The following is a 25,992-nucleotide window of genomic DNA, read 5'->3' as shown; positions in this document are numbered from 1 at the left end:
GTAGTCCATCTTAATACACAACACCCTCAGTCAGAAAAACCTTTGTCACATTGGTCCTTAAGCTGTCAGCTTCTCTGCTACTAACCCTTAACTGTTATTTTTCAACTGCTGTTTTTTAAGTTTCCTTTCCTGAACATTCAGACTGCTCCCATTGGTTGCTCTTAGGGAGTGGCTGAACCTAGCCTATCTGTCACACCACTTTACTACAAGCCAAGCTAGAGTATTAAAATGGCTCCTGCTGTTTTTAAAACAAAAAAGTGAGATCTCACTTCTAATTTAAATAGCAATACATTTTCTGTAACAGACGTGGATTTCAAGTCGCATTCTTATTTAAGAGAGGCTATATGGGGGGGCTGTCTTCACTACTTAGTTTGTATATCTAGATTAACCAAGTTTGAAAAATTAATGGAGAAAAGTGATATGTAATCCACAAGCTGCCATTCAGATATCACAAGAAGTTGTAGTGTTTGCCTGCACCCCTCATTGTTCTTACCTCTCTTCCCCCATGAAGCTTGACACAAAACTTCCTGGCTTAATCATGCTGCAACTGACAAGATGTTCAAATACAGGGCCTTGGTGGAGTGTTTGCTCTGCAGACCTGGAATTTTAAAACTTTATTTTAATTCCAGTTTTAGAATCCTGGCTTGTGTTGAAGTAAAGAAACTCCAGTTCGCAAAGGTGCTTGGTTTTCAGACATCATAATGAACCAAAGCTTGGCCATATTGGGAAGTTTTGCATCAAGCTCCCTGCTCAAAAGGGAGAAAGGAAGTGGGAGGAGCAAGGGGCACATACCAGCACAGCAACAAGCTGTGTTTGTGTCTGATCACATCTTGTTGTGATAAATGAGTGCAATCAGAGTGTATTTTCTAAGACTTTAATGGCATTTTCCTAAGAGTGAAAGTACACAAATACCAAAAGAAGAAGAAGAGATTGGATTTATACCCCACCCTTCACTACCCAAAGGAATCTCAGAACGGCTTACAAACCCCTTTCCCTTCCTCTCCCCACAACAAACACCCTGTGAGGTAGGTGGGGCTGAGAGAGCTTTGAGAGAACTGTCCTTGAGAGAACAGCTCTGACAGAACTATGGCTTGCCCAAGGTCATCCAGCAGCTGCAAGTGGAGGAGTGCGGAATTAAACCTGGTTCTCCCAGATTAGAGTCTGTGCACTTTGCCAGTTGGATGCAGTGGTTTGCCAGTTGGGTGTAGTGGTTACACTAGACCAACCAGCAACAAATTTACAACAGAAGTGCAGTACATTCACAAGTCACTGCATCCAAGCTCCAGACCTATCCTTTCTGCTTCTGCCTTGGTAAATGTCAACAGAGAAATTAACAGAGCAGTGGCGGATGTCGTTATGGGCTAAGGACACACCGACAGAAGGCATAAGTGGGCCATGATTAAGCACCAGCACTGCTACAGCATGAATAATGTAGAATTTGCCAGTTTCACTTTGAAATCCATCATAGCAGGGCCCACAGCTTAGTGCTGAAACGCATGCCTTGCATGCAGAAGGGCCCAGGTACAATCCTCAGCATGTTATTTCAATGAATTCCAGTGGCTTGAGTTGGGAGAGCTCCCTGCCTGAGGCCCTGGAGAATCACTGCCAGACAGAATACTGGCCAAGACAGACATTAAGCTTGTGTGTGTGCCCTTTTTTCCAAGAAACGGGAGTAAAAATGCTGAAGATGCACTATTTTTAAAGAGAGCTTAACAGGACTGATGCTGTGTCAATGACCCGAGGCTCACAAGCACTTACTTCATAACACCACCTTCCAGTGAGATAGTATAAAAATGGATCTCGAGGCTTAAGTTCAATTGCTTTGTCTAGATGCTCCTGTAAGAAAGAAAGATCGCCATGAAAAGTTCTTGCTCTTTGGTTTCAGATGTTTGGACAAACTCATGGAGAATGCAGTGGGGATGTCCCTTGTCAAGTCTGCCAACTTGGTAAATAGTATAACTTGCAAAAACACATTTATGTTAAAAACAAACAAACCCCAAACTACTTTCATGTAATGAACCAGAGGACATTTCATTTAAAGGTCTCGCCAATAACTCTTGAAAGGTACCATCCTACTTTCATGGAAATTAAAAAAAACAAATAAAAATCCTGGATGTGTGGGTAACAGAAACAATTTTTGTTCTTATTAGCATTGCAAAACATATTACATGCTGAGGGCCTGTGAGGAATCATGTCTATAGTGTGTGGGGGGGAAATGATCTAGGAATTTTTCCCACTACTCACAAACAGATTTCACATCTACTATGCTACATATTCAGGGACTTGAGCAGACCAGTCTCCCTGTTTCTTTCCTTCTTGTACCAACCTTGCTCAATGAGCAACAGACCTGACAAAGACCCAAACAGACCCAGAGAAAAACACCCCTCTCCAGAAGGCTACAAACACCCACTCCCCCTCAAACTCTGCCCTCTCACAAAGCAACCTCCGTGAATACTTCCCAGTCATTTAGCAGTTCAGGAAAGGCAAAAACACACTCACCTTCCCAGCAGCTCTCTCCTGGGTTCTGCCTCCCAGCCCAGCTGGCTCAGTTCTACTGAAATTATTCTACTGAAATTCCTTAACCAAATCAATAACAAGTTTACACATGTCTGAGTAGTCTAATATGGGTAAATGGTTTTAAAATTAAAACAGAAGTCCTGCAGCACCTTAAAGACTAACAATGCTATTCTAGTATGTTGTAAGTCTTGAAGGTTCCTCTGGAAGTCTGTTTCATTTTACCCTCTAAACAGTTTTCTTAATTCTTTCTCCAGTGTCTTACAGTGCCTTCTAAGTTGCTTTGTTTGCCTCCCCTCTAAAAGCCTGCTGGCCTGATGCTGCCTTTCAGCAGATCAAAATCCATTCAAGTACATGGAATCTGAAACAAGAATGCTAAATGTAAAGAGCAACTTCTGACTGTCTCTCTTTGAACAGGAGCATTGCACATTCTGTTTATTCACTGTAAGCACTGAGCCAACAGAAGCAAGAACACACGGCTAGAGTGTTTAATGAAAAACAGAAGTAAATGAAGAACTATATAATGTGCATGTATACACCAGTACATGCTTAAATCGCTTTTTTGACATTTTCAATCAGGAACAGCAGTGCAAACCCCTCACAGTTGGTTCATAGTGCCATGCTTAAATCTTTTTCCTGTTTGAAAGCAAATTTGCAGATCCAAACAAACCTAACACTGGCATTCGCCCATGCCTCCCAGGCAGAGTTAGTTGTACTCCTAAACACTGACTTCAGAACTGTCCAGAAGAAGCAATTCAACAACAACAGTTTAAAGAAGGTACCAAAACATACCTTAAAGAGATAGCCATTCTTGAATTTGTTCTGTATACTTTCAAACTGAGACAGATAGCCACACATCACTGCAAACCTGGAAAGGAAATAGGATGGGGGTGATACTAAGATTCACAATAATTTTAATCACAAACTGCCAGCTTGGCCAAGATGCTCAGTAGAGAGAGAAAGATCGATGGAACTGGCAGTACAGCCAAATTTAATGCAGCATGCAAAACCAATTTAGACCTCACCAAACACTTTAATCAGGGTTGTAACATTTGTTCTATTAGTAGATTAAAGCATTCTAACGTGTTAAAATATGTTTATAATACAAGAACCTCTAGGAGAGGGCTCCCCACAAGTTTTAGAAGAGGCATTTCTTCTCTCTTCTGTAGAGGAAGAAGGGTGCCACAGACAAGTTTCTGGAGCTTTTTATATGGGAAACAAATATAATTTCTATATTTTCCTTGCTGGCAGTGCTGTCCTTATAGTATGCCTACTGAGATGCTGTCTGCTAAAAACAGGTGCACACATGATCTAAAAACTGAGAAAGCATACTTTCTTGTTCAGAACTCTTATACACATGCAGGTTTAACATGCTTACTAACTGACTAAAACTCATACAATAAATTGACTAAGATCCCTTTAATGGCCAACAGACCTACTTATAACATAACCGTTAGATAGCAATATATCTGTCTGTCATTTTAGGATGTTACCCAATACATTTTGAGCCAAACTCTTATGCATAACCTTAGAGGATTCAATGCATTTTCCCAATCTTTACTCAGCAACATACTTTTTAAAAACAAGGTTGGTTTGAACTAATTTTGATTTTAATTCATCTATGCAATTTATTTTATGCTATTTACACCTCTCCATCCAGCCCCCCCTCCCACCCGAACACCACAAGTGGTCACAGATGAAGATCTCCCTCTTTATGACCAGAGCAACATGTGCTTTTAATGTATTACCCAATTAGATTTTCTTTACAATACAGATTCAGGATATTCCCTGCTCAAAAGGCTTGGTTCTCAGTTCAAGACACAAAGATTTCAGGACTGCCGTTACCCCCAAAAAAATCAGTGCCGTTGGCAACCATAAGCAGCAGCAAAGGACAAGGAATGTCAAGAATTTGGAAGGGAAAGGGGTACTAAAAACTTTATTTCCCATACATTGCAGAAATGCAAGCAACATTTTCTTTCCTAACTCCCTCGGCTCATTAGGCACTAATCAGATAAACTCAGCATACCACAGCTAAACAGATTGCAGCTAGAAAAGAAAACAATGAAAAGCAAACAAGCTAATCTGAGGTCTCAGCAATATCTCCAGGTCTGTGCGTGACATGGAAAGAAAGGTGCTGGCTTAACTAAGTTAAGGGCGATACTTCTTCATATAAAGGCCTTTCCAGGCAAATGAAAAGCTGCTTATATTTTCCTAGTGCATTAGTCACGCTAGCTCCAATTTGATGTTCATGATACCATATTCTTCCCCCTATAATAGTTGTGGGCATCTGCTTTGTGTGTAGAAGGGTAAACTTGGATTAATAGGAGATGCACATTCACTCTATTTTTTAAAGAAAAAACTGTAGAAAAGAAGTTAATGAATGTGCATGTGAAGAAAATAGGCCAGGGAAGGAACCAAGAGATTATTATTATTATTTTAGTAGAGCAGTAGGCAAAGGACTGTGATAACAAGCAGAGACTTTGCTGCAGGAGCAGGTGATAGCCTAGCTGGAACTCGCAAATGAGTGCAAAGACTGTAATTAGTTTAAAAAGAAGACAGAAAAACACAAAGGTGAAGGAGACATACTTTTGGTATGAATCACAACAATGTCAGACACTAGCCAACAGGCTTCCTGACTGTACCACAGTCTAAAGAGGACTCAAGAAATAGTCCTGTCCTTGCAACAAAGATAGTTCAATAACTTCTAATCCCCACTTTATCGGGCCTGGTCCTAAAGCCTGGACATCACAATGAAGTATCAATGAAGAATAGACATTATTAATTACAACTTCATTGCCTAAGCAACATTTTTTATTCTGATCTAATTAAAACAGTACAGTTAGCACTTATTTGGACGGGGTACGGTTTCCTGTAAAATACATATTAGACAAAACATACAAAAGCTATTCATCTAATGAAACAGAGTTATCAGATGGGAAGCATACAGGACAGGGGAAACTAATTTAATGCATATAAGTTCTGGTGTGGTTATTTGGCCTTTTAGCAAAATGCATATGCACTCTTAGCTACTCTCTAAAAGTTTGTGTTTTCTGGAGTAGTGTGTGTACACACGTATACACACACATACAGCCTACCTGCTGACTCTTGATTGTTTCAGGACCATTTCTGCACATGTCCAAACCTCTGCATCGGTGTTCTTAAATAATCAAAGTTTGTGAAACTTTCTGTACAATTTTTTGCCTACACAGGAGTAGATCCGAATATAGTGCCGTTACCCCACGTTTTCCAAATTCATTTTCCCCACAATTTTTTCCCCTTCGGATCTGAACTTGCAGTTTTCCAGTGAGGAATTCCTAATTTTGAATTTGTTTCCCACCAACCTATTGTGCTGTCAGTGTCACATGTTCACCCTGCCTCCTGCCCTCCCCCCCCTCAGGTTGTCCTGAGCAATCTGCTAATTTTTTAAGCATAATGTTGATTGCGTTATGACACAAACTTTTAAAAATTATAATACAGCAACGTTATAATGTTGGGACAAAATGGGCAGCAAGGTTTCATGTAGCCTTCTCCATGCAATTACCAATCCATCAGATTCCTCTCCTTTCTTTTTTGGAGGGTGGGCAGGTTTTGTCACCTCACGCTTGTATTGTTTCTTCATTCCCCACCCCCACCCCATAGCTCCCAGTGTGTTTTTGATGACTTTTAAACGTCTAAATATAATGGAATCATATAATTGATTTGATAATCATGGAAATTCAACATGTGGTTTCTATTAAAAAAAGGTAAAGGTTCCCTTGCTCGAAAGCCAGTCAAATCCGACTCTAGGGTTGCGGTGCTCATCTGCATTTCAAAGCCGAAGAGCCAGCGCTGTCTGAAGACTTTTCCGTGGTCATGTGGCCGGCATGACTAAACACCAAGGTGCACAGAACGCTGTTACCTTCCCACTGAAGTGGTACCTATTTATCTACTTGCAATTTCTTGCTTTCGAACTGCTAGGATGGCAGGAGCTGGAACTAGAGATGGGAGCTCACTCCGTCATGCAGCACACTCGGGTCTCAAACTGCTGAACTACTGACCTTCCACAGCCTGCAGTTCAGCGTCTTAACCACTTGAGCCACCGTAGTTTCTATTTAGTGTGCTTCAAAATGAGTGAATAACACTGTCATGAATTGGTGTATTCAGTTCGACGATCACAAATGGAATACTATTTTCATTAGGATTTTGTGGGAATCTTCACTGGCCATTTTCTTAGTCGGTGACAAAGGAAGAGCAGGGGTTTGAAATGGTGGCAACTATGCTCTTCCCCACAATACATCCAGCCTTTTTGAACAATGTTATGATCATAACATTACTGCATATGCACAAAAAAGGAGGTTCCAACGCTGACAAAGCACATGACAATATATTTAGCATGCTTCATAATTATTGAATAACACTGTTATAAATTGGTGTATTCGGTTCGATGATCGCCAGCCATTTTCTTAGTTGGCAACCAAGCAGGAGTGGGGAACCTTTGAAATGGTGGCAACCATGCTATTCCCCACAATACATTCAGACTTTTTTTTACAATGTTGTGATGTTATAATGTTTGCACATGCACACACAAAAAAGGAGGTTCCATCGCTGACAAAGTACATGACAACATGGCTGCACAACCCCTTTTCAAAGGAAGTGTGGAACACATGGGGAGGGTTGGATCCAAATTCAAGAAAAAAATCCCCCCAAATAAATGCCCTTTTGTGGTACTGCAAAGTTGGAATATCAGCTGGGGATTCAACTCATGGGGAAACAGCAGCAACATTGGGGTGCAGTAAAGGTCCAGGTGGAACCTGCAAACACAAGTTATCCTATCCAGGATGTGTATTATGAGAAGTAACTAAAACTCAGCTGCTGTAGTGGGGGTGGGAGGTGGGGGGGGGACTGTAGATCATCAGGGATCTACCCCAAGTGTCTTCCTGCTCTCAGCATAAATGCAACTGTCAACTGCAGCAATCCAGTGAAATGAGAGACAGAGTGTTAGAAGCAGGTGTTATGTACTTTGTATTACCCAGTGAACTGTAGGGAGGATTTGATCAGAAGCGGTAGCCACTGAAGGGAACAGAACCAACCTAAAGATACAGGAGCTGCAGGAAGAGCATGAGAGGAGGACAGAAAATAAATGCCCATGAAAGTAGCACAAATTTAACTATTAGCCTTCAGTTAACATGGTCAAGCAGAGCTGAAGATCAAGGTTTAAAATAAAAGTGCAGAAGAGAATACACAAGCAGAGGGAATTCACTGGAGCATTATGAGCAGAAAGATCAACACGGCAAAAAAGAGAGAGAGAGAGAGAGAGAGAGAGAGAGAGAGTATGCAGGACTGCTATATTGGGCAGCCAAGGAAAAGTGTCCAAATAAGTGACAGATAAAAATGGAAAAGTAGTCTTTTAAAAAAATTGAAAAAAAATGGAAGTACACAAGGGATGATAAACTTGACAGTGATTTGCAACAGGCTAGATTATAGTAACTTGGAGATAGCTGTATCTGCAGAAGAGATACAAAAGCCAGAAGGTATAAGATTAAAGGGATGACCAATCTTAAAATCTATGGAGATCTTAATGAATAAGATTTGGGCTGGAAACTTGCAACCAATGAAGTTTATTAATCCTACAGAAGTAAACAGGGGTTAAGACGTCTGTCCATGAAGGAATGCAGCCTTAGTGAACTGTGAAATAATAACTCCTTAGAAAGATGTGCAATAGAGAAAACATTACACGAGAGAGAGAGAGAGAGAGAGAGTGTATGCAGGACTGCTATATTGGGCAGTCAAGAAAAAGTGTCCAAATAAGTGACAGATAAACATGGAATAGTAGTCTTTAAAAAAAATTGAAAAAATGGAAGTACACAAGGGATGATAAACTTGACAGTGATTTGCAACAGGCTAGATTATAGTAACTTGGAGATAGCTGTATCTGCAGAAGAGATACAAAAGCCAGAAGGTATAAGATTAAAGGGATGACCAATCTTAAAATCTATGGAGATCTTAATGAATAAGATTTGGGCTGGAAACTTGCAACCAATGAAGTTTATTAATCCTACAGAAGTAAACAGGGGTTAAGACGTCTGTCCATGAAGGAATGCAGCCTTAGTGAACTGTGAAATAATAACTCAGCACCTTAGAAAGATGTGCAATAGAGAAAACATTACACAAAATGAAGGGGGGGGGGATGAGACAAGGAAGAACCAAAAGCTCCACCTAGTGGCTCATCTAGGAATTTGCAACAGATGTGGACACTGCTCAAAATTTTCATGAGCTAGCCTTGAATGCTTCTAGGTTGGAGTCCAGTAAGATTTTTGGAGCTCAACAAGATGTTTGGGTACAAGCTTTTGAGAGTCAAAGGTCCCTTCAACTGACAGGAGTTGGAATGGAGCTCTCTGAGTCCTTATACCCCAGTTAGAAGGTGGGAGGGGTGTTGCTAAGAAGGAATAACAATTATAATAATAAATACATTGGAATGGAACATAAGAGTTCAAACTTATATTCTGTCTATAAGTTTGAACTCTTACCTTCCATTCCAATGAATCTGAAAAAGTGTGCCTTGTACACAAAAGCTCATACCTCGAATAAACCTTTGTTGGTCTTAAAGGTGCCCCACTGGACTCTAAATTTGTTCTGCTGCTTCAGACCAACATGGCTGACCACCTGGAACTATATTAATTATCATATGGCATTGGGTATAGAATAGCCAAGAGTTCCTAAGACTGTCTGGCACCCAGGAGTTCTAGTTCTTTTAGCATTATGCACCACTAGGTGGCAAGCTAGACTCGTTTTTAAGGCAAGGTTTCCATTGCCTGCCTCTGCATCGCAGCCCTGGTATTCCTTGGACGTAACTGTTCCAAATACCAGCCAAGGCCAACCCTGCTTAGCTTCCGAGATCTGACAGGATCAGGCTAGCCTGGGCTATCCAGGTCAGGGCAAGAAAAAACTCAGGCGGCAGAGGTACGATGTGCATGGTACCTCTGTGTCCTGAGTCCCTTCTTTGTTACACTCCTCCCACCATCTGACTGGGATATAAGGATTCAGAGAGCTCCGTTCCAACTCATATTGGAAGAAGGGACCTTTGACTATCAAAAGCTCATACTCAAAAACATCTTTTGGTCTCTAAGGTGCTACTGGACATGGATATAGCTGTTCTACTGAAGTCCAACACGGCTACCCTTGAAACTATCTCCTTGAGAGCGTGTGTGGGTTTAATTTGATACACAATGAATGTTACCATTTATCAGCCCTGGCTAGAAGGACATCTGCCTTGCCTCAACCAGGGCCAGGGCCTTTTCAGCCCTGGCCCCTGCCCGGTGGAACATGCTCCCGGTCGAGATCAGGGCCCTGCAGGGTTTATTACAAAATGCAAAATGGACCTGTTGCGCCAGGCCTTTGGCTGAGGTGGCGGATGTCCAAATGACACCGGCCTTCCCTGCCTCGCTTGCTTAATCTGCCTTTCTGCTTTAGGGCACTGCCTTGCATGACGGAGTGAGCTCCCATCTCTGGCCCCAGCTCCTGCCACCCTAGCAGTTCGAAAGCAAGAAATGGCAAGTCGATAAATAGGTACCGCTTCGGTGGGAAGGTAGCAGCATTCCGTGTGCCTCAGTGTTTAGTCATGCCAGCCACATGACCACAGAAATGTCTTCAGACAACGCTGGCTCTTCGGCTTGGAAACGGAGATGAGCACCGCCCCCTAGGGTCGGATTTGACTAGCTTTCGAGCAAGGGAAACCTTTACCTTTTACCTTTACCAGCTTAGCACCAGCACCAGCTGACTTTGGTCTCTGTAAGAGCAATGTGCCCTTCCTAGCATTAGCACAGCAGGCACTGTAATTAGGAATTATTAAGTTACTAGGAGCAAAGCCCATTGTGGAGGAAGACAATGAGTCCTAGCACAGTGCGACAGAGGCACCCTCAGTCTCCCAATCTCTCCCCCCGTGCGACCCCCCTGGAGTTGGGGGGCGAGGGAGTTGCTGAGTGATCTCCAGCAGCCTAGGGACTGGCAGTGCACCGGCCCCCACCCAGTGAGAGGCCAACCAGCTACATGTAGTCGGCAGCAGCAACAGGATCGAGCGTGGCCAGAGGCAGCCCCCATGCGCTTGAGTGGGCGGCGCGGCCGTTGTCCGGGTGCAGGGCAGCTGGGAGCCTGTAGCCGGGCTTGGGTGAGGGTGGTGGCAGCAGGATTGGAGCCAGTTCCTGCCCCCCCCCGCTGGAGCGGCCAGGCCGCCCGTCGTCAGATCACACAGAGGCTGGGCAGTGACATACATTCAGGCAAGGGCGGCGGCGGCAGGCTCGGGCCACGGCCGATCCGTTGTTGGGCCACACGCAGCCCAGCTGGCTATGGGCACTCGGGAGAGGACGGACACAGCGGCTGTTTGGGTGGTGGGGCAAGACTCCACTCCAGTGTCTTCAAATTGTGGGGCATGTTAGCCCCGGCACTGCATCTGTGGGCGGGCGTCAGAGACTGCAGCCAGTGGCCAATGTCCCCAGCATGAGTGGCGACTGGCTCAGGCTACAGCTGAGGGAGTGCATCGAGCGTGGCCATGCCAAAGCAGCTCTCTCTTTGAATTGCGGGGCACGTTCACTCCAGCGGCACCTCTGTGGGCGGGGGCAGAGACCGCTACCAGTGGCCAGAGTCCCTGGTGTGAGTGGCAGCTGCCTCAGCCTATGGCTGAAGGAGCACATCGAGCATGGTCACCCCAAATTAGCTTTATAATATAGAAAGATCATCAGGAATTTTAACTGCAACTGGTCTTTTTATGTTATTATTTATTGCTGATTGTTTTACTGAATGTTGTAAGCTGCCCTGAGCCCGATTGCCGGGCAAGGTGGGATACAAACTGAAAAAATTTTTAAAAAATAAAATTACTCAGTCATACTGCCAGTCTAGAAGTGCTATTTCCAAAACTCTTGACATTTGACATAGAAAATAACAGATATAAAGTTTAACACAATCTCAATGAAAAGACTCAACAGCTGAAACATCTTTCCCACTTTAAAAGTGATCTATACCAAATATTGCCAAATACAGATCAGTTGTAAACCACTAACAACCATTCTGAATATGTAACAGTATACATTTTAATACCTGAACCCTGAGAAGTATTAGACCACCGTTCTGGAAGCACAAATGTTCATTAAAACATTCATCAGATGGCGATAGAACTAAGATGCAATTTAAGGAACATTCGGCAGTACCACCGCATTAGATCACATAGGATCGGCGTTCATTACAGGGCGCAGCTGGTAAAGCGTTGCTCCTATCGGAATGCCTGCCTGAAAAGTTCAGTTTTTAAGGCCCTGTGGAACTGTGACAAGTCCCGCAGGGCCCTGATCTCGGCAGGGAGCTCGTTCCAGTAGGACGGAGCTACAAACGAAAAAGCCCTCGTCCTGGTTACCATCAACCTGACTTCCTTAGGGCCAGGGAGGTCCAGGAGGTTTTGGGATCCTGATCTCAGTGCTCTCTGGGGAACATACGGGGAAAGGCGGTCCCTCAGGTAGGCCGGTCCCTGACCATAAAGGGCTTTAAAGGTCAAAACCAGCACCTTGAAGTGGATCCGGAATGCTATTGGCAACCAGTGCAGAGTCTTGAGCACAGGCTGGATGTGCTCCCACCTGGGGAGGCCCATCAGCAGCCTGGCTGCCGCATTCTGCACCAGCTGCAGTTTCTGGAGTTGCACCAAGGGCAGCCCCATGTAGAGAGCATTGCAGTAGTCCAACCTCGAGGTGACCATAGCGTGGATCACTGTAGCCAGATCATTGCGTTCGAGGAAGGGAACCAACTGCCTAATCAGCGGAAGATGGTAAAAGTCTGCCTTGGCAGCGGCTGCTAACTGGGCCTCCATTGTTAAGGAGGCATCCAGGAGCACTCCCAAACTCCTGACCCTCGGAGCTGGCACCAATGGCGCCCCACCGAAGGCCGGGAGTGGGATCCCTACCCCCGTACCACTCCTATTCAGGCACAGGACCTCCGTCTTCGTTGGATTCAATTTCAATAGACTCAGTCTAAGCCATCCAGCCATGTCCTGCAACGCCTGGTCCAGATCTTCCGGGGTAGAGTCAGACTGACCGCCCAACATCAGATAGAGCTGGGTGTCATCCGCATATTGGTGACAACCCAGCTCATGCCTCCGGGCAATCTGGGCAAGGGGGTGCATGTAGATGTTAAAGAGCATCGGTGAGAGCACGACCCCTTGGGGCACACCACACACTAGTGGGTGCCTTCGGGACTGCTGCTCCCCAATAGCCACCCTTTGTCCCCGACCTTGGAGAAAGGAGACAAGCCACTGCAAGCCGAGCCCCTGAATTCCCATGTCGGCAAGGCGGTGGGCAAGCAGCTGATGGTCGACCATGTTGAACGCCGCCAACAGGTCGAGCAACAGCAGCACTGCTGTCCCGCCCCGATCCAGATGCCTCCGGAGGTCATCCATGAGAGCGACCAGTGCTGTCTCCGTCCCATGGCCAGAACGAAAACCGGACTGGAAAGGATCTAGCATGGGAACCCTAGGAAGTATTAGACCACCATTCTGGAAGCACAAAGCAAGCCTCTTTACAAGCAGTGTGCTCCTAACATTAATCCTTCCAAGTCCTCCAGCCCAACCACTCCCTATCAGCAAAAGAAGCCAGAGGAGGGAGAAATTTATCTATTTATCTGTTTCCTGAGAGATACTAGCTTCGTGGTATATCCCGGAGCTACGGCAGATGAAACGGGACCTAAGACGACTAGAGAGAGGGTGGTGGTGAACTCGTGACGAGGCTACAAGAACGTCCTATAGGTCGTTTATGAGAACCTATGAGATGGCAGTGAAGGCTGCGAAGAGAAATTTCTACGTGTCCTCCATTGCGTCTGCTAGCTCTTGCCTGGCCCAATTATTTAGAATTGTTTGGACATTGACTTTTGCCTCAGGGCATACCAAATGTTAGGGAATTGGCTATTGATTGTGAGGCATCTTGTCGCTGCGCCATGACCTCCCACCCACAATCAATACAATAGGAGAACTGAAAGCCCATTGGCCATCTTCAGGTCCAGTTTTGGACCACTTCAGTCTGCTCTCCCAGGACGAAGTCGACAAGATCCTGATAGCTGTTAAGCCCACTACCTGCCTCCTGGATCCCTGCCCATCGTGGCTGGTTAAGGCCTGCGGCAAGGAGGTCCAGAGCCCTCTGAGGGAGATTATTAATCTGTCCCTTTCAACTGGGACCTTCCTAGAGGGACTCAAGGAGGCAGTAGTCCGTCCTCAAGAAACCATTGGACAGGATGCTCCTTAATAACTACTGCCCAGTGTCCAATCTACCATTCCTGGGTAATGTGGTAGAGAGGGCACTGGCAACACAACTTCAGGTGTTCTTGGATGAAGCTAAGGTCCTGGATCCCTTCCAGTCTGGCTTCCGCCCCACCCATGGGATGGAGACGGTGCTGGTCGCCCTGGTGGATGACCTCCGGAGACATTTGGACCGAGATGGTTCGGCGCTACTGGTTCTGCTCGATCTCAGCAGCATTTGACATAGTTGACCATGAGGTGTTAACCCACTGCCTCACTGACACTGAGATACAGGGACTTGCCTTGCAATGGCTAGTCTCCTTTCTCCAGGTTCGGAGACCCAGGGTGGCACTTTGGGGGAGCTATCCCAGCGACACCCACTAGAATGTGGTGTCCTGCAGGGTGCAATCTTCTCCCCCATGCTGTTCAATACCTATATGCACCCCCTCGGTCAGATTATCCAGAGATATGGGCTGGGTTGTCACCAGTATACGGATGACACCCACCTCCATCTACTGATAGACGGCTGTCCAGACACCGCCTCAGAACATCTTGACGAGGCATTACAGGCCGTGGCTGGATGGTTACAACAGAGCCGAATGAAGTTAAATCCTTCTAAGATGGAGGTCCTGTACCTGAGTCACGGGGGGTTGAGTCAGGGGATCAGCCTCCCAACCTTCGATGGGGCTCCATTGGTGCCTACGTTGAGTGTGAAGAGTCTGGGGGTGTTCTTGGATACCTCCCTTATTCTGATTGTATGGTTTTATTATATCCTATATTTTACTCTAATCCTTGGTTTGTAATGGCTTATGGCTAAATACAAATAAATTTCTATTTCATTTCATTTACCTGGATACCTCCCATTCTATGGAGACACAGGTCACCACCACTGCCAGGTCTGCCTTTTTCTATCTGAGGCAGATCAGACAGTTAGCCCCGTATCTTACTCCCCAAGACTTAGCTACAGTGACCCATGCAATGGTCACTTCCAGATTAGATTATTGTAACTCTCTCTACATGGGGCTGCCCTTGACTCTGCTCCAGAAGTTGCAGCTAGTGCAGAATGCAGCAGCAAGGGTGTTGACAGCAACACCTGTGCGGGCTCGTATCCATCCGGTCCTGCCTGAACTGCACTGGCTGCCTATTGAATTCTGGATCCATTTCAAGGTGCTGGTGCTTACCTTTAAAGCCCTATACAGCCAGGGGTCAGCATACCTATGAGACCATCTCTCCCCATATGAGCCCCGGAGGACACTGAGGTCCACAAATCAACATCTGCTAGTGGTTCCTGGCCCCAGGGACATCCGACTAGCCTTGACCAGGGCCAGGACTTTTCCAGCCCCGGCCCCTGCCTGGTGGAATGAGCTCCCATGTATGATCAGGGCCCTGCAGGACCTATTACAGTTCCGCAGGGCCCGCAAGACGGAGCTCTTCTGCCAGGCATTTGGTTGCGACAGTGAACGCCCCCCCCCCCCAGCTTCTCTGGCCTTAGATCTTCTGGCCCAACTTTTCTGGCCAATTGTCCATCAATGGCCTGAGTCGGATTGGTCATCTAATTGTTTTATGACTACATGGTATTTTATGATATTTATATGTAAATTTAAGTGTATAATTTAACTGCTGTACACCACCCTGAGCCCATCTGGGGAGGGTGGAATATAAATCTAACAAAATACATACATACATTTGTGAGCAATTCTTCCATTTTACATTGCCAATTTTCCTTTGCACTGTTAACAAGGTGTTGGATTAAGTGCTAGAACATTTTAGATTAGCCCAGCTTTGGAAAGATTCAGCAGTTTCTTGATAACTCAAAATATGAGGAATTCCCTACATATGGAACACTTCGATTCCACAAAAGAAAAATGCATGCAATAATCATAGACTTCTCTTTTTTTCATTGCATGTATACACACTGGGAAGATGCCATTGGCTCTGCCTTCCTAGCATGTAAACGAGGTCTATATGCTTTAGGATTCAGATACAAGTTGTTTACACATGAGATCATCCAATATGGGTTCATCCTACTTCCATTCAAGACTTACCATTGATGACTCTCAGCACTTGATGGATCAAGAATAACAGCATTTTCACCCCTAAGCTTTCCTGAAAAAGACATGCTATAGGGTTAGTCTATTTATTCTTTATACTCTGCCTCCTAATGCATTATTCTTCATCCAGCTTCTGACAGTACTTAAAATAGCAAACACAGTAGAACAACAATGAATTGAAACTCTTAACGGCCCAAATCAAAGCAGAAGTAAAATGTAAGCGCTCACAACAATATTATGTATAGTTTAGAATCATAGAGTTGGAAAGGACTTCTAGTCCAACCCCCTGCACAATGCAAGAAATTCACAACTACACACCCCTCCACACCCTCTGTGACCCCTGTCTCATGCTGAGAAGATGACAAAAAGCCTCCAGGATCCCCAGCCAAACTGGCCTGGAGAAAAATTGCTTCCTGACCCCAAAGTGGCAATCAGCATTTCCCTGGGCATGTAAGAAAGGGCCACAAGAACTAAGCACTGAGGCAATCCTTCCTACCCTCCCTCTCATGATCTGCCTAAATTCACATAATCAGCATTGATGTCAGATGACCATCTAGCCTCTGCTTAAAAACCTCCAAAGAAGGAAAGCCTGCCACCTCCCAACTGCCACTGAGGAACCATTCTGTCAGGAAGTTCTTCCTAATGTTTAGCTGAAAACTTTTTTGATTTAATTTCAGCCCGTTGGTTCTGGTCTGACCTTCTGGAACAATAAGAGAAAACTCCATACCATCCTCTATATGACAGCCCTTCAAGTACTTGAAGATGTTTATCATATCACCTCTCAGTCATCTCCTCTCCAGGCTAAACATACTCAGCTCCTTCAACCTTTCCTCATAGGACTTGGTCCCCAGACCCCTCACCATCTTTGTTGCCCTCCACTGGACACACTTCCAGCTTGTCTATATCCTTCTTAAATTGTGCTGCCCTAAACTGAACACAGTACTCTAGGTGAGGTCTAACCAGAGCCAATAAGCCAGACTACACTGGATCAAGAATATATCATAAATAAATCACCTTCTTTCCATTTGCCAACTATCACAATCTTGCTTCCAATTACACATCCTTAAGACCATTCATTTCACACCAATTCAAAATGTATTTACTTGGAAAGAAATTTATCATTTCAGTTTATCATTAGGCCTACACAAGCAGGTAGCTTAGACACTCCTGAGTTTCAGGCTGTAAAATAGTATGACTTCTTAGACAATGTAGGTAATAATTGTGCCATTTCATATTAAGTCCTGGAACTAAGCAGGTGTTGCACTAGATCAGCTCCTGGAATGGAAGACCACGAAGTCACATACAGCAGAGCCATGCAAGCATCTCTCCTTATATATAATTGAATAGTGGGGTGACACTTTCCAGTTCTCCCATTGGCTGTGCAATACGCTCCGTCAGTCACTAGCCTATCAGCCGCCACTCAAGAGTACTCACGTGCCATTGGCCGGGTGCTGGGTCTGCTCCTCTTCCCCGTCCGCCCGACACTTAGCGACTGTCCTCTGTCAGAATTACTGGCAAATGGCTGTCTCTCCTGATGAAGACACTTCCCCTGTTTGGCTCCTCTGTGGAACTAACTTTTCCCTCAGTGGCTGCTGGTAGAAGGAAACCCTTTCCAGGCCTTTGTGATGAACTCATTGGGGCCCATCCTGACTAGGGTTGCTAGCTCCAGGTTGGGAAATTCCTGGATATTCTGTGTCTAAAGAAGCCAGAGTTTGGGGAGGGGAGAGGCCTCAACTGAACAGAATGCCATAGAGCCCATGGTCCAAAGCAGTTATTTTCTCTGGGGGCGGGGAGAGATCTGTTGTCTGGAGTTCAGTTGTGATACCCGGTGATCTTCAGGCTCCACCTGGAGGTTGGCTACCCTAGGTGTAGCAGTCAGCACTTCAAAGCAGGGTCTGCCAGGCAGAGATCAGTTCCCCTATGGCATTATACCCTGCTGAATCCTTCCCCTCCCCAAATGCTGCCCTCCACAGGATCCGCCCCCCAACTCTCCAGGTATTTCCCTACTCAGAGCTGGCAACCCTACTTTCCCCTCAGTGCCTGTTGCTAGGCAACCAAGCTTGATTCTGTCAGCCTATTTTGGCCTTTGGGGGAAAACTCATTGGGGCCAGTCCTGACTAGGGTTGCCAGCTCCAGGTAGGGAAATTCCTGGAGATTTTATGATAGAGATTTTATGATACCTGGCAATCTTCAGGCTCCACCTGGAGGTTGACTACCCTAGGCTACATCTAGGACAAATATGCTTAATATTGCAGATGATAATTGAAAAATATTTACAAGCAGGAATCTACAAGATTTGCATGGAGGGAGAAAGGAATCCCATCTCCCCCCTTTCACTTACTTTCTCTCAGGTCCACCACCTCCGTAAGCCTGGCTGAAGTAGTGGCAGCCACTCAGGCTCCTGCTCCTCCCCCCACAAAGAGAGAAATCTTGCTCACCCGTTCCCTCCTCCATTCTGTCTGCCTGGTCCCTGTTTCCCGCTTCCCCATCCCCCCCGCTGCCACCACTGCTCTGCCCACCCATCTGTTCTCCTACCTCTGAGTGGAGCAGCAGCAGCTCCTACCCTCCGCCTCCTATCTGGCTCAAGTGGCGGCTCCCCCTCCTCTAGTGCCTCCCATGTGTGGAAGGGGGGGGGGCTGCTGCTGAGCAAGTGGAGCACAGACAACATTCCTCTTGGTGGTGGTGTTGTTTAACATCCCCCAATGTTTTTAAGTTTTTATATTTTTCTGCAAACCTGAAGTACCCTCCAAGTTTGTAGAAAAATCTCCCTTCTCTCTACAGGGGTTTAAGATTAGAAAAGCCCCATCTGAAAACGTCACCATCTTCCTTAGGATCAACCAGCCTTTCTGCCAGTTCCTGTAACCTTTTGCAGGAGAACAACAGACATGGGTAGATTATCATCTTAGTAGGACATAAACTCAGCACAGCACCTCTATTGCCATCTTGCATAAGATAGTACAGAAAGAAAGAAAACCAGAGGTTCCAAGTCCTCAACAGGATCTTTAATTCCAGCTGTCCTGTAACAGTTTTTGCCCATCATCCCAATGGGATACTCTCACTTCCCTCTCTGGCAAACAGCTGAGGAGGTGAGTGAATTGCACTCTGCTTGGAGACTGGATCAGAAGATGTTCCTTTTGGGTTTTGAAGTTCCGTTTTAGATATAGCCTTGCCACCACCTTTGGATTTGTTCCTGTGACTTTCCTTACTCCTAGCTGCTGCCCAGAGGTACAACAGCCCAGGAGTTGCTTTGTCGGCCAAGGGTAGCAATCAGGCAATGTGTCTTAACTAAAAAGCAACCTTATTTTCACATTACATAAGTCTACAAGAAAATATAGTTCTTAGACTGCATTTCTAGACCTGAAAAAGAAACGTAAGAAGGTTGCTAAGCTATTGCCAGAGGTTTACAGATGGTTGTATACATAGAGTGGATGCTGGTCCTTCAGCATTGCTTCATCTGCAGTCCTACACATAGTAACACACACACATATACTGATGGGACAGCTCTTTTCAAAAGGGACAGTCTCCCCCCATGTGTGTCGAGAAAGACATTAGCCAATCTGGGCTTGACGTTCTGGGGCTCAAAAGCCCAGCCTGGCCGATAGAGAGGTGCTGACATATTAAAGAGATGGCATGTTTTCATTCCTGGACGTAAAGTCAAACCTTATCCAGTTTGACATGAGGCTTTTCCCAGCTTTGTTCTCTCCACCAAGGTGGTCGGTCTCCATATCTGTCAAACTCCCTTCTGGCCACCTCCCCATCATTTACCACAATGCCAATGGCATGAATGAGAGCAAAAGAAAGTAAAGTGGAAATCATGGTATGGTTCACTTTTTTTACAAGTCGGTTTAACCTTCACTCTGTCTTGAACTATCCCATATAATTTTAATCAAGGAGTCTGTAGCACAGCCTACCTTCAGAAGCATACTTCTTTTTTTCTTCAACATCTGTAGTTAGCTCAAACATATCCCCATAAGCTCGGGCAAGTCTCCAAAGAAAGCCAGCATAGTTTTTGTACTGCACAGAAACAGAATCAGACACTTTCAGTTTCCTTTACTGTAACTGTTAATTTCATATATAATTACCGATGACATGCTTAAAAAAAAGCCTTCACAAGTTAATCCTTGCATACCATGTTCAGACTGCAGATACTGAACAGAATCCATTTGATTGTACTCTATCATTTTATTACTTTTGTATGTTTCTCCTGGTACATCTGTTGCAAAGAAAAGTGTAAATCTTGGCAGCAAAAGAATGTTTCCAGGGGTTTTCTTGGACAATAAATTCACAGCTGTAACTCATTTGTTGTGTGGGATTCAGACATCTTCCCTTAAGGTAGAGCTCTGTTGTGGATATATCACGTTTTTCTAGTACTAAAACCACAATATTTCGGTACCAAGAAAACTAAATTCTTCCATTGCTGTTTAGCTTGCCAAGTGGAATATAGTTGAAAAAGAGTCACAGGAATCGCAATACAGTAATACAACTCTTAGCAGTACAGTGTCATGTCTACTTAACTTTGAGATCTTTTCTTCTAATTAAAATAACACCTTCTGTGGGCTTTGTATATCCTTGTGAAACAGCCCAATCATAGAGCAGTACAGTGTCATGTCTACTTAACTTTGTGATCTTTTCTTCTAATTAAAACAACAACAACAACCTTCTGTGGGCTTCGTATATCCTTACGAAACAGCCCAACCATAGAAGCTAAAATACTTCGCCACTCTGAGAAGTTTTCATTAGGTTTTCTTTTATACACATTCAGTTCAAAGTTGTGCATTCTTTGCATCTATTCAGACACACAGACAAACCACAATTCATTCACCATGCAAATGAGCTGCAAGTTCTCAGGCTCTCACATTTCCTCCTTTCTCCCATTGCACGTGGAGGTATGTTTGAAGATTTCCCAGTTCTAAAAGTCTTTGTTTTCATCTACAGTTTGTTGTGATGCCCAGTTCTGTTTTTGTTTTTCTGTTCCTGGTACAGGTTTCTAATCCCGGATTAAACTGTAGCTTGCAATCCCAGAAACTGGGGGGAAAACAAACCCCAGTTTTTTATGACATCCAAATTTAAATGTCACAATAAACTGCAGTTGGAAACTAAGACTAGAAAGTCTAAGTCAGGTTGTCTTCAGTCATGGTTCTGTGGGGCTAGCTCTATAGCAAGCTGATGTGGTGTCCCCAGGCAGTAGATTTAGGAGAACAGCAGCCTTCACCTCATCTTTGGCTACAATCTTGCCCTTGCCTCTGTCTGCCTCTCAACTTTACCACCCCTAAGCTGGTGCAGCTAATGCTTCTTCCCTCCTTGTTTCCCAGCATCCTGACCCCCCCCCCATCACATTTTAAGTGTATGAAAGGGCAACGGAACTCCATTGTGACCGGCATATAGCTTGTTGCCTCCTCCTCACAGTGTTTGTGTGGCACACAAAGCCACCACAAAACAGACCCTTCCTACACCACAAAAGAAACATCTCAGAAGCACAAGAGGCCATGCAGGTGGAGCCAATATTGCAGCTCCTCCCTGTGCCAGCACTGCCCCACCTTCTGCCATGAGCATCACTGGCACTGGGAAGTGCTGTAGCATGGGGCTTCTCGGGTTATTTTCATGGCACAGGATGAAGCTGCCCTTCATCAGCTCCCATGCCACAAAGGTAACATGCGAAGAGGACCCACATTAATGAGGCAGCTCCTGTGCGCAGTAAATTTCACTATTGCCTCCAGCTCTGTGTCCATGACAGGGGCCAGCCACTTCTGTTATCAGACTAATGCTACAAGTGTGGGCATCCCTCCCTCTCTACTGAATAACAACCAACACGCTTGGATTAGGGATAACAGGGGTTTTTTTGCAAAGATATTTGCAAAGATATGATCAGTGTTTTAAAAAGTGCCAAACTCCTTCAGGCACTGGTCCCCAATTTTCAGGCAGTTTTATCAGGTGTCAGAGCATTTTCCAGCCTTGCTTAAAGCCAACTTCCACTATTAAATTCTAACGTGACAAAAAGGAAAAACTGAACGTGCCACACACTGTGTTGAAGAGACATGCTGAAAAGAACATTTGTGTGGCACACGTCCTTTGTACCTTTTCCTCGTTTTCAAGCAACAGTCTGAAGGCCTCTCTTTTCTCGTTGTCTGAACCACAATGCAATGTGTCCACCTGCTGCAGAAGATTAAACAATTCTATTTTCTCTTCTGGTGTCAGAGCAGATGCAGATGAACTGATCCATCCTTTTTCTTCCTCAGATTCTCCTTCAGTGTCGGTGTGAGCCGTAACATAGCTAAAATACACAACAAATACTCAACAGCACTCGGGCAGCAAGGACAGTTCTGATGCAACCTGTTTTTACCAATTACTCAGATTTAAGAATATTTTTTCAGTTCACATAGGGCTCACCGCCATTTTTAAGTATTCCCCACTATGAACAATAGATTAATGTTTGTTAGGCAAAGGTTTTTCTGGATTTTGCTTAACAATCTGTTGGAGAACCCTTCATTGTACTCCAAAAAAGGGGAAAAAGCAGAACACGAGCTGATATTTTCAGACCTCTAGAATAACTCCCGTTTGGTCCCTGCATCTGTCAAACAACTTTATTATGCTGTATGCTAATTTTTTGCTCACCCTCTACCTATATGTATGGACTGGCAACTTCCATTTCAATGTATCTGAAGAAATGTGCATGCACACAAAAGCTTATACCTTGAATAAAACTTGGTTGGTCTTAAAGGTGCCACTGGACATGAACTCTGTTCTGCTGCTTCAGACCAACACAGCTACCCACCTGGATCTATCTTTAGATGCTGTTTTTGATATAAGCAAATCCAAATACTATGGAATTTAAACTCTAGCACATCTTTGCCCAATATATAGTACCACTGTAGGTTTCTATAATATTTATGTTTGAAGTTAAAAAACTTAGGAAAAGAGAACACGATTGTTTAAAATTACCAACAGAAATTGCTTGAAAACACCGAATGCCAGCAAAGATTTAAAAATCTTTAAAAGTTCCTGCATGGTACCATGAGCTTTGGAATTAGCAGCTTTTTAGCAGCACTTGAAATACCTCTTGATGAAGATATTTTGATTCATCACAAGAATCAGGGTCATTCACTGAACCACCAAGACCTTGAGATGAGATAAGAGACGTTATCTCTTCCATGCCAACAAAAACTCCCTCCTTCAAAAACTCAGTGAAGGCCTTAATTGCCACAGGCTGAAAAGGCAGTAATGGCTTTGACAAGATTTTCAGTGCAAGTACAAATGATAAAGAGAAGTTTACATAACTGGTTGGATCCAGAGATCCAGGGATCTTCGCACAAGTTTCATGTACCCTCCCCATAAAAAAAACCAAAAAACCCAGAAACATTTCCAAGCCTAAAATGATACCACAAAGGTTGGTGGGATGCAGAGAGGAGCAGAAAGAAGATGAAATCAATCCCTCTTGCCTCTTTCATCAGCGGAGCTCTGCTAATGGGCGAGGTACAAATAGCAACTTTGCACTCTCCTGCCAACCTAGCAGTTCGAAAGCAAGAAATTGCAAGTAGATAAATAGGTACCACTTCGGTGGGAAGGTAACAGCGTTCTGTGCACCTTGGTGTTTAGTCATGCTGGCCACATGACCATGGAAACGTCTTCAGACAGCGCTGGCTCTTCGGCTTTGAAACGGAGATGAGCACCACAACCCTAGAGTCAGACTCGACTGGCTTGCGAGCAAGGGAAACCTTTACCTTTACCTCTCCTTACTGCAACCCAGAGCGACCTGAATGGCTGTTATTCCACACAGGGCCTGTGAACCTGGGAATCAACCTCCCTAGGTCAGAAATGGCTTCTGGGGTACTTCAGACACTGTGGACCCAGGACATTTAGAGCTCTTCAAGGTTGAAACCAGCTCTTTGAATTAGACCTGCAAGCAACAAGGAAGCCAGTGCAGTTGGAAAAGCATTGGCTTTATGTGTTTTTTGTTGTACAAGTCCCAATAAGGACTCTTTAGCTGGTACAATATGCAGCTGCTTGTTTCTGAGCCACCAATAATTCAGCATCAAAGCCAAATAAGAAGAGTTCAGTAATGTCTGGTAAAGCAATATTTACCCAGGGCATCTTACTTTTGAACAGAATTTTTCACTGCCCTAGCCAATTTCAAAGACTTAAATTAAATCATCCCAATGTCACTTAGTAACTAGGTGTAAAAATACAACTACAAAATTATAACACATTCCAGCATCTACCTCCACTTACAGAATCCTTAAAAGCAATTATGCAAAGGCCATGCTTTGAACCAGGCAATTCAGCTTTGAACAGCAAGCAAAGGTGAGGCATCCACTTCCCATGAGCTTCCTCATGATACTGTGTGGGCTTTGCAACTTGCTTCCAACACCTGTGCACATACACATACATATACAAGCCAAGAACTGCTCAGATCTTAAGTCAGAAGATCTGATTCAGGAAAAGTAGCATATAAACGTTTTCTAGATGCTAAAAAATAACAAGTATTTAACGGCAAACAATTTTTTTAAATGATCTCTTAAAGGCTGGACTATGTTAAAAAGACCTACCTGCCTTCACTTTCTGCCTCCTCAGAACTATTGGTGTCTGACACACCTTGAGCTACCTCAGCTTTCCGTTTCCTTGTTGCTCTGTGTAAAGGGCTGGTCCTACGAGTATCTGTTTTCCCTTGGAGCTCCTCTCGAACAAGTTCTTCCAACTTGGGGACAGCTTCTTTCAGAAACGTCACCTCCTTTTTAAGCTCTTCCACGCTTACCAGTAGGCCATTCAGTTTCTCCAGTATCTGAAGCTGCCTTCCTTGCAACAGCATCACTGTTCCTTGCTCGTTCTGCGTTTCATACTGAAAATCTACCAGATCAAAACTGTTCTCTGAGTTCAGAAGCGTGGATAAATATAGGGCTTTCCTTCGTTTCCGACTCATGTGATACCAAAGCATGGCTAAACTAATTCCAGCAGCTCCTACCATTAGGCCAAGTATTAGTCTTTTGTTTTCAGAATGGGACATTCTTTTCTTCTTTTTCTGAAATTATAAACAGTGGAATAGAAACTGGCTTTTAATACTCATACAGTGGATGGAAGGGATGGGGCAGTCCTCTTAACAACCCAGTTAAGCAGAGTCATTTATTAACTTGTTTTATGTGATGGCTTATGCCGATCTGTGAGCCGCCCTGAGCCCGCGTTGCGGGGAGGGCGGGCTATAAATTGAAACTATAAATAAAATTAATATATAAATAAACAAACACTGGTGTCATTGATTAAAATGTTGGCAGTAATATGAAATGCATAGAACTAATTTTCATGGAAGTGCAATTATCATTTTATTTACTTCATTTATACCCCACCTTTTCCTCCAATGGGGACCAAAAGTGGCTTACACAACTTTCCTCTTCTCCATTTATCCTTTAACAACCCTGTGAGGTACATCAGGTTGAGAATGCGTGACTGATGCAAGGTAGCCTAGAGAGCTTCCATGGCAGAGTGGGGATTCAAATATGGGTCTCCCAGATCCTACCCCAATGCTCTAACCACTATACCGCATTGGTAACAAGAATAAGATGAATTCACATAAGTGCAAAAAGGCCTGCTTTTGTTTTAGGTCTGCCTGGGATGGAAACCAGTTTGAGATTTTGAGAATTAATCCACTTAAATCCTAAAGGCTGCCTTTATTAATACAGTGGGAATCTATGACGCAGAGTTAATGAAGGTCTCCCGAATCTGTTCTGCGGGTGTACAAAGACCTCACATCACCATGACCCCTGCACAATTCGTTATCTTCTAATATCTCTCAAGGCTTACAGGTCTCAAGGTTAAACGGGCAGAAAAGTGGGGACTTTCCAACAGTATAATCAGAGGCCACAGTCCAATACAGAGCTAAGGAAACTGGATAGTGGCCAGTGTTTTATTTCAGTGGGCTTTTAATACCTTCCTTTGAGACTTAGGAATGTGGCAGGCTATGTATCAAAAACTTAATATATAAAACCAAAAGTTCTCACAGTATTAAAGAATAAGCTTGAGTGCTGGTGAATGCAGAACAGCCACTTCTTTGAACATCCCCCCCCCCTTAATACACTGCAATCTAGGTGTATATAGGGACTGCAGAGTTTGACTAGGAAATCTAAAATGTATGGATTCAAGTAAGTCTACATGAAAAGGTCTGTTTTTCCATAGATATCCTTAGGTAGAGTTTTATAT

At 44.4% G+C, this 25,992-nt stretch overlaps 1 protein-coding gene across 1 annotated transcript in view; it reads right to left on the bottom strand.

The window, feature by feature from the left end:
• The window catches only part of RMDN2 (regulator of microtubule dynamics 2), a 40,531-nt gene extending 15,726 nt beyond the window's left edge, over nucleotides 1–24,805 (bottom strand). The window contains exons 1-6 of the mRNA XM_015423589.1: nucleotides 24,351–24,805; nucleotides 21,883–22,078; nucleotides 19,719–19,821; nucleotides 15,802–15,862; nucleotides 3,307–3,382; nucleotides 1,759–1,836 (exon numbers count right to left, since the gene is read on the bottom strand). Coding sequence (XP_015279075.1) covers nucleotides 1,759–1,836; nucleotides 3,307–3,382; nucleotides 15,802–15,862; nucleotides 19,719–19,821; nucleotides 21,883–22,078; nucleotides 24,351–24,805 — 969 coding nt within the window. The remainder of the gene's footprint in view (nucleotides 1–1,758; nucleotides 1,837–3,306; nucleotides 3,383–15,801; nucleotides 15,863–19,718; nucleotides 19,822–21,882; nucleotides 22,079–24,350) is intronic.
• Nucleotides 24,806–25,992: the final 1,187 nt, after the last annotated feature.

This window comes from Gekko japonicus, unplaced genomic scaffold (genome assembly GCF_001447785.1).
Source record: "Gekko japonicus isolate JY-2015 unplaced genomic scaffold, Gekko_japonicus_V1.1 scaffold4187, whole genome shotgun sequence".
Lineage (NCBI taxonomy): Eukaryota > Metazoa > Chordata > Lepidosauria > Squamata > Gekkonidae > Gekko > Gekko japonicus.
The sequence above is the reverse complement of the archived record's forward strand: the minus strand, read 5'-3'. Positions and strand labels throughout refer to the sequence as shown.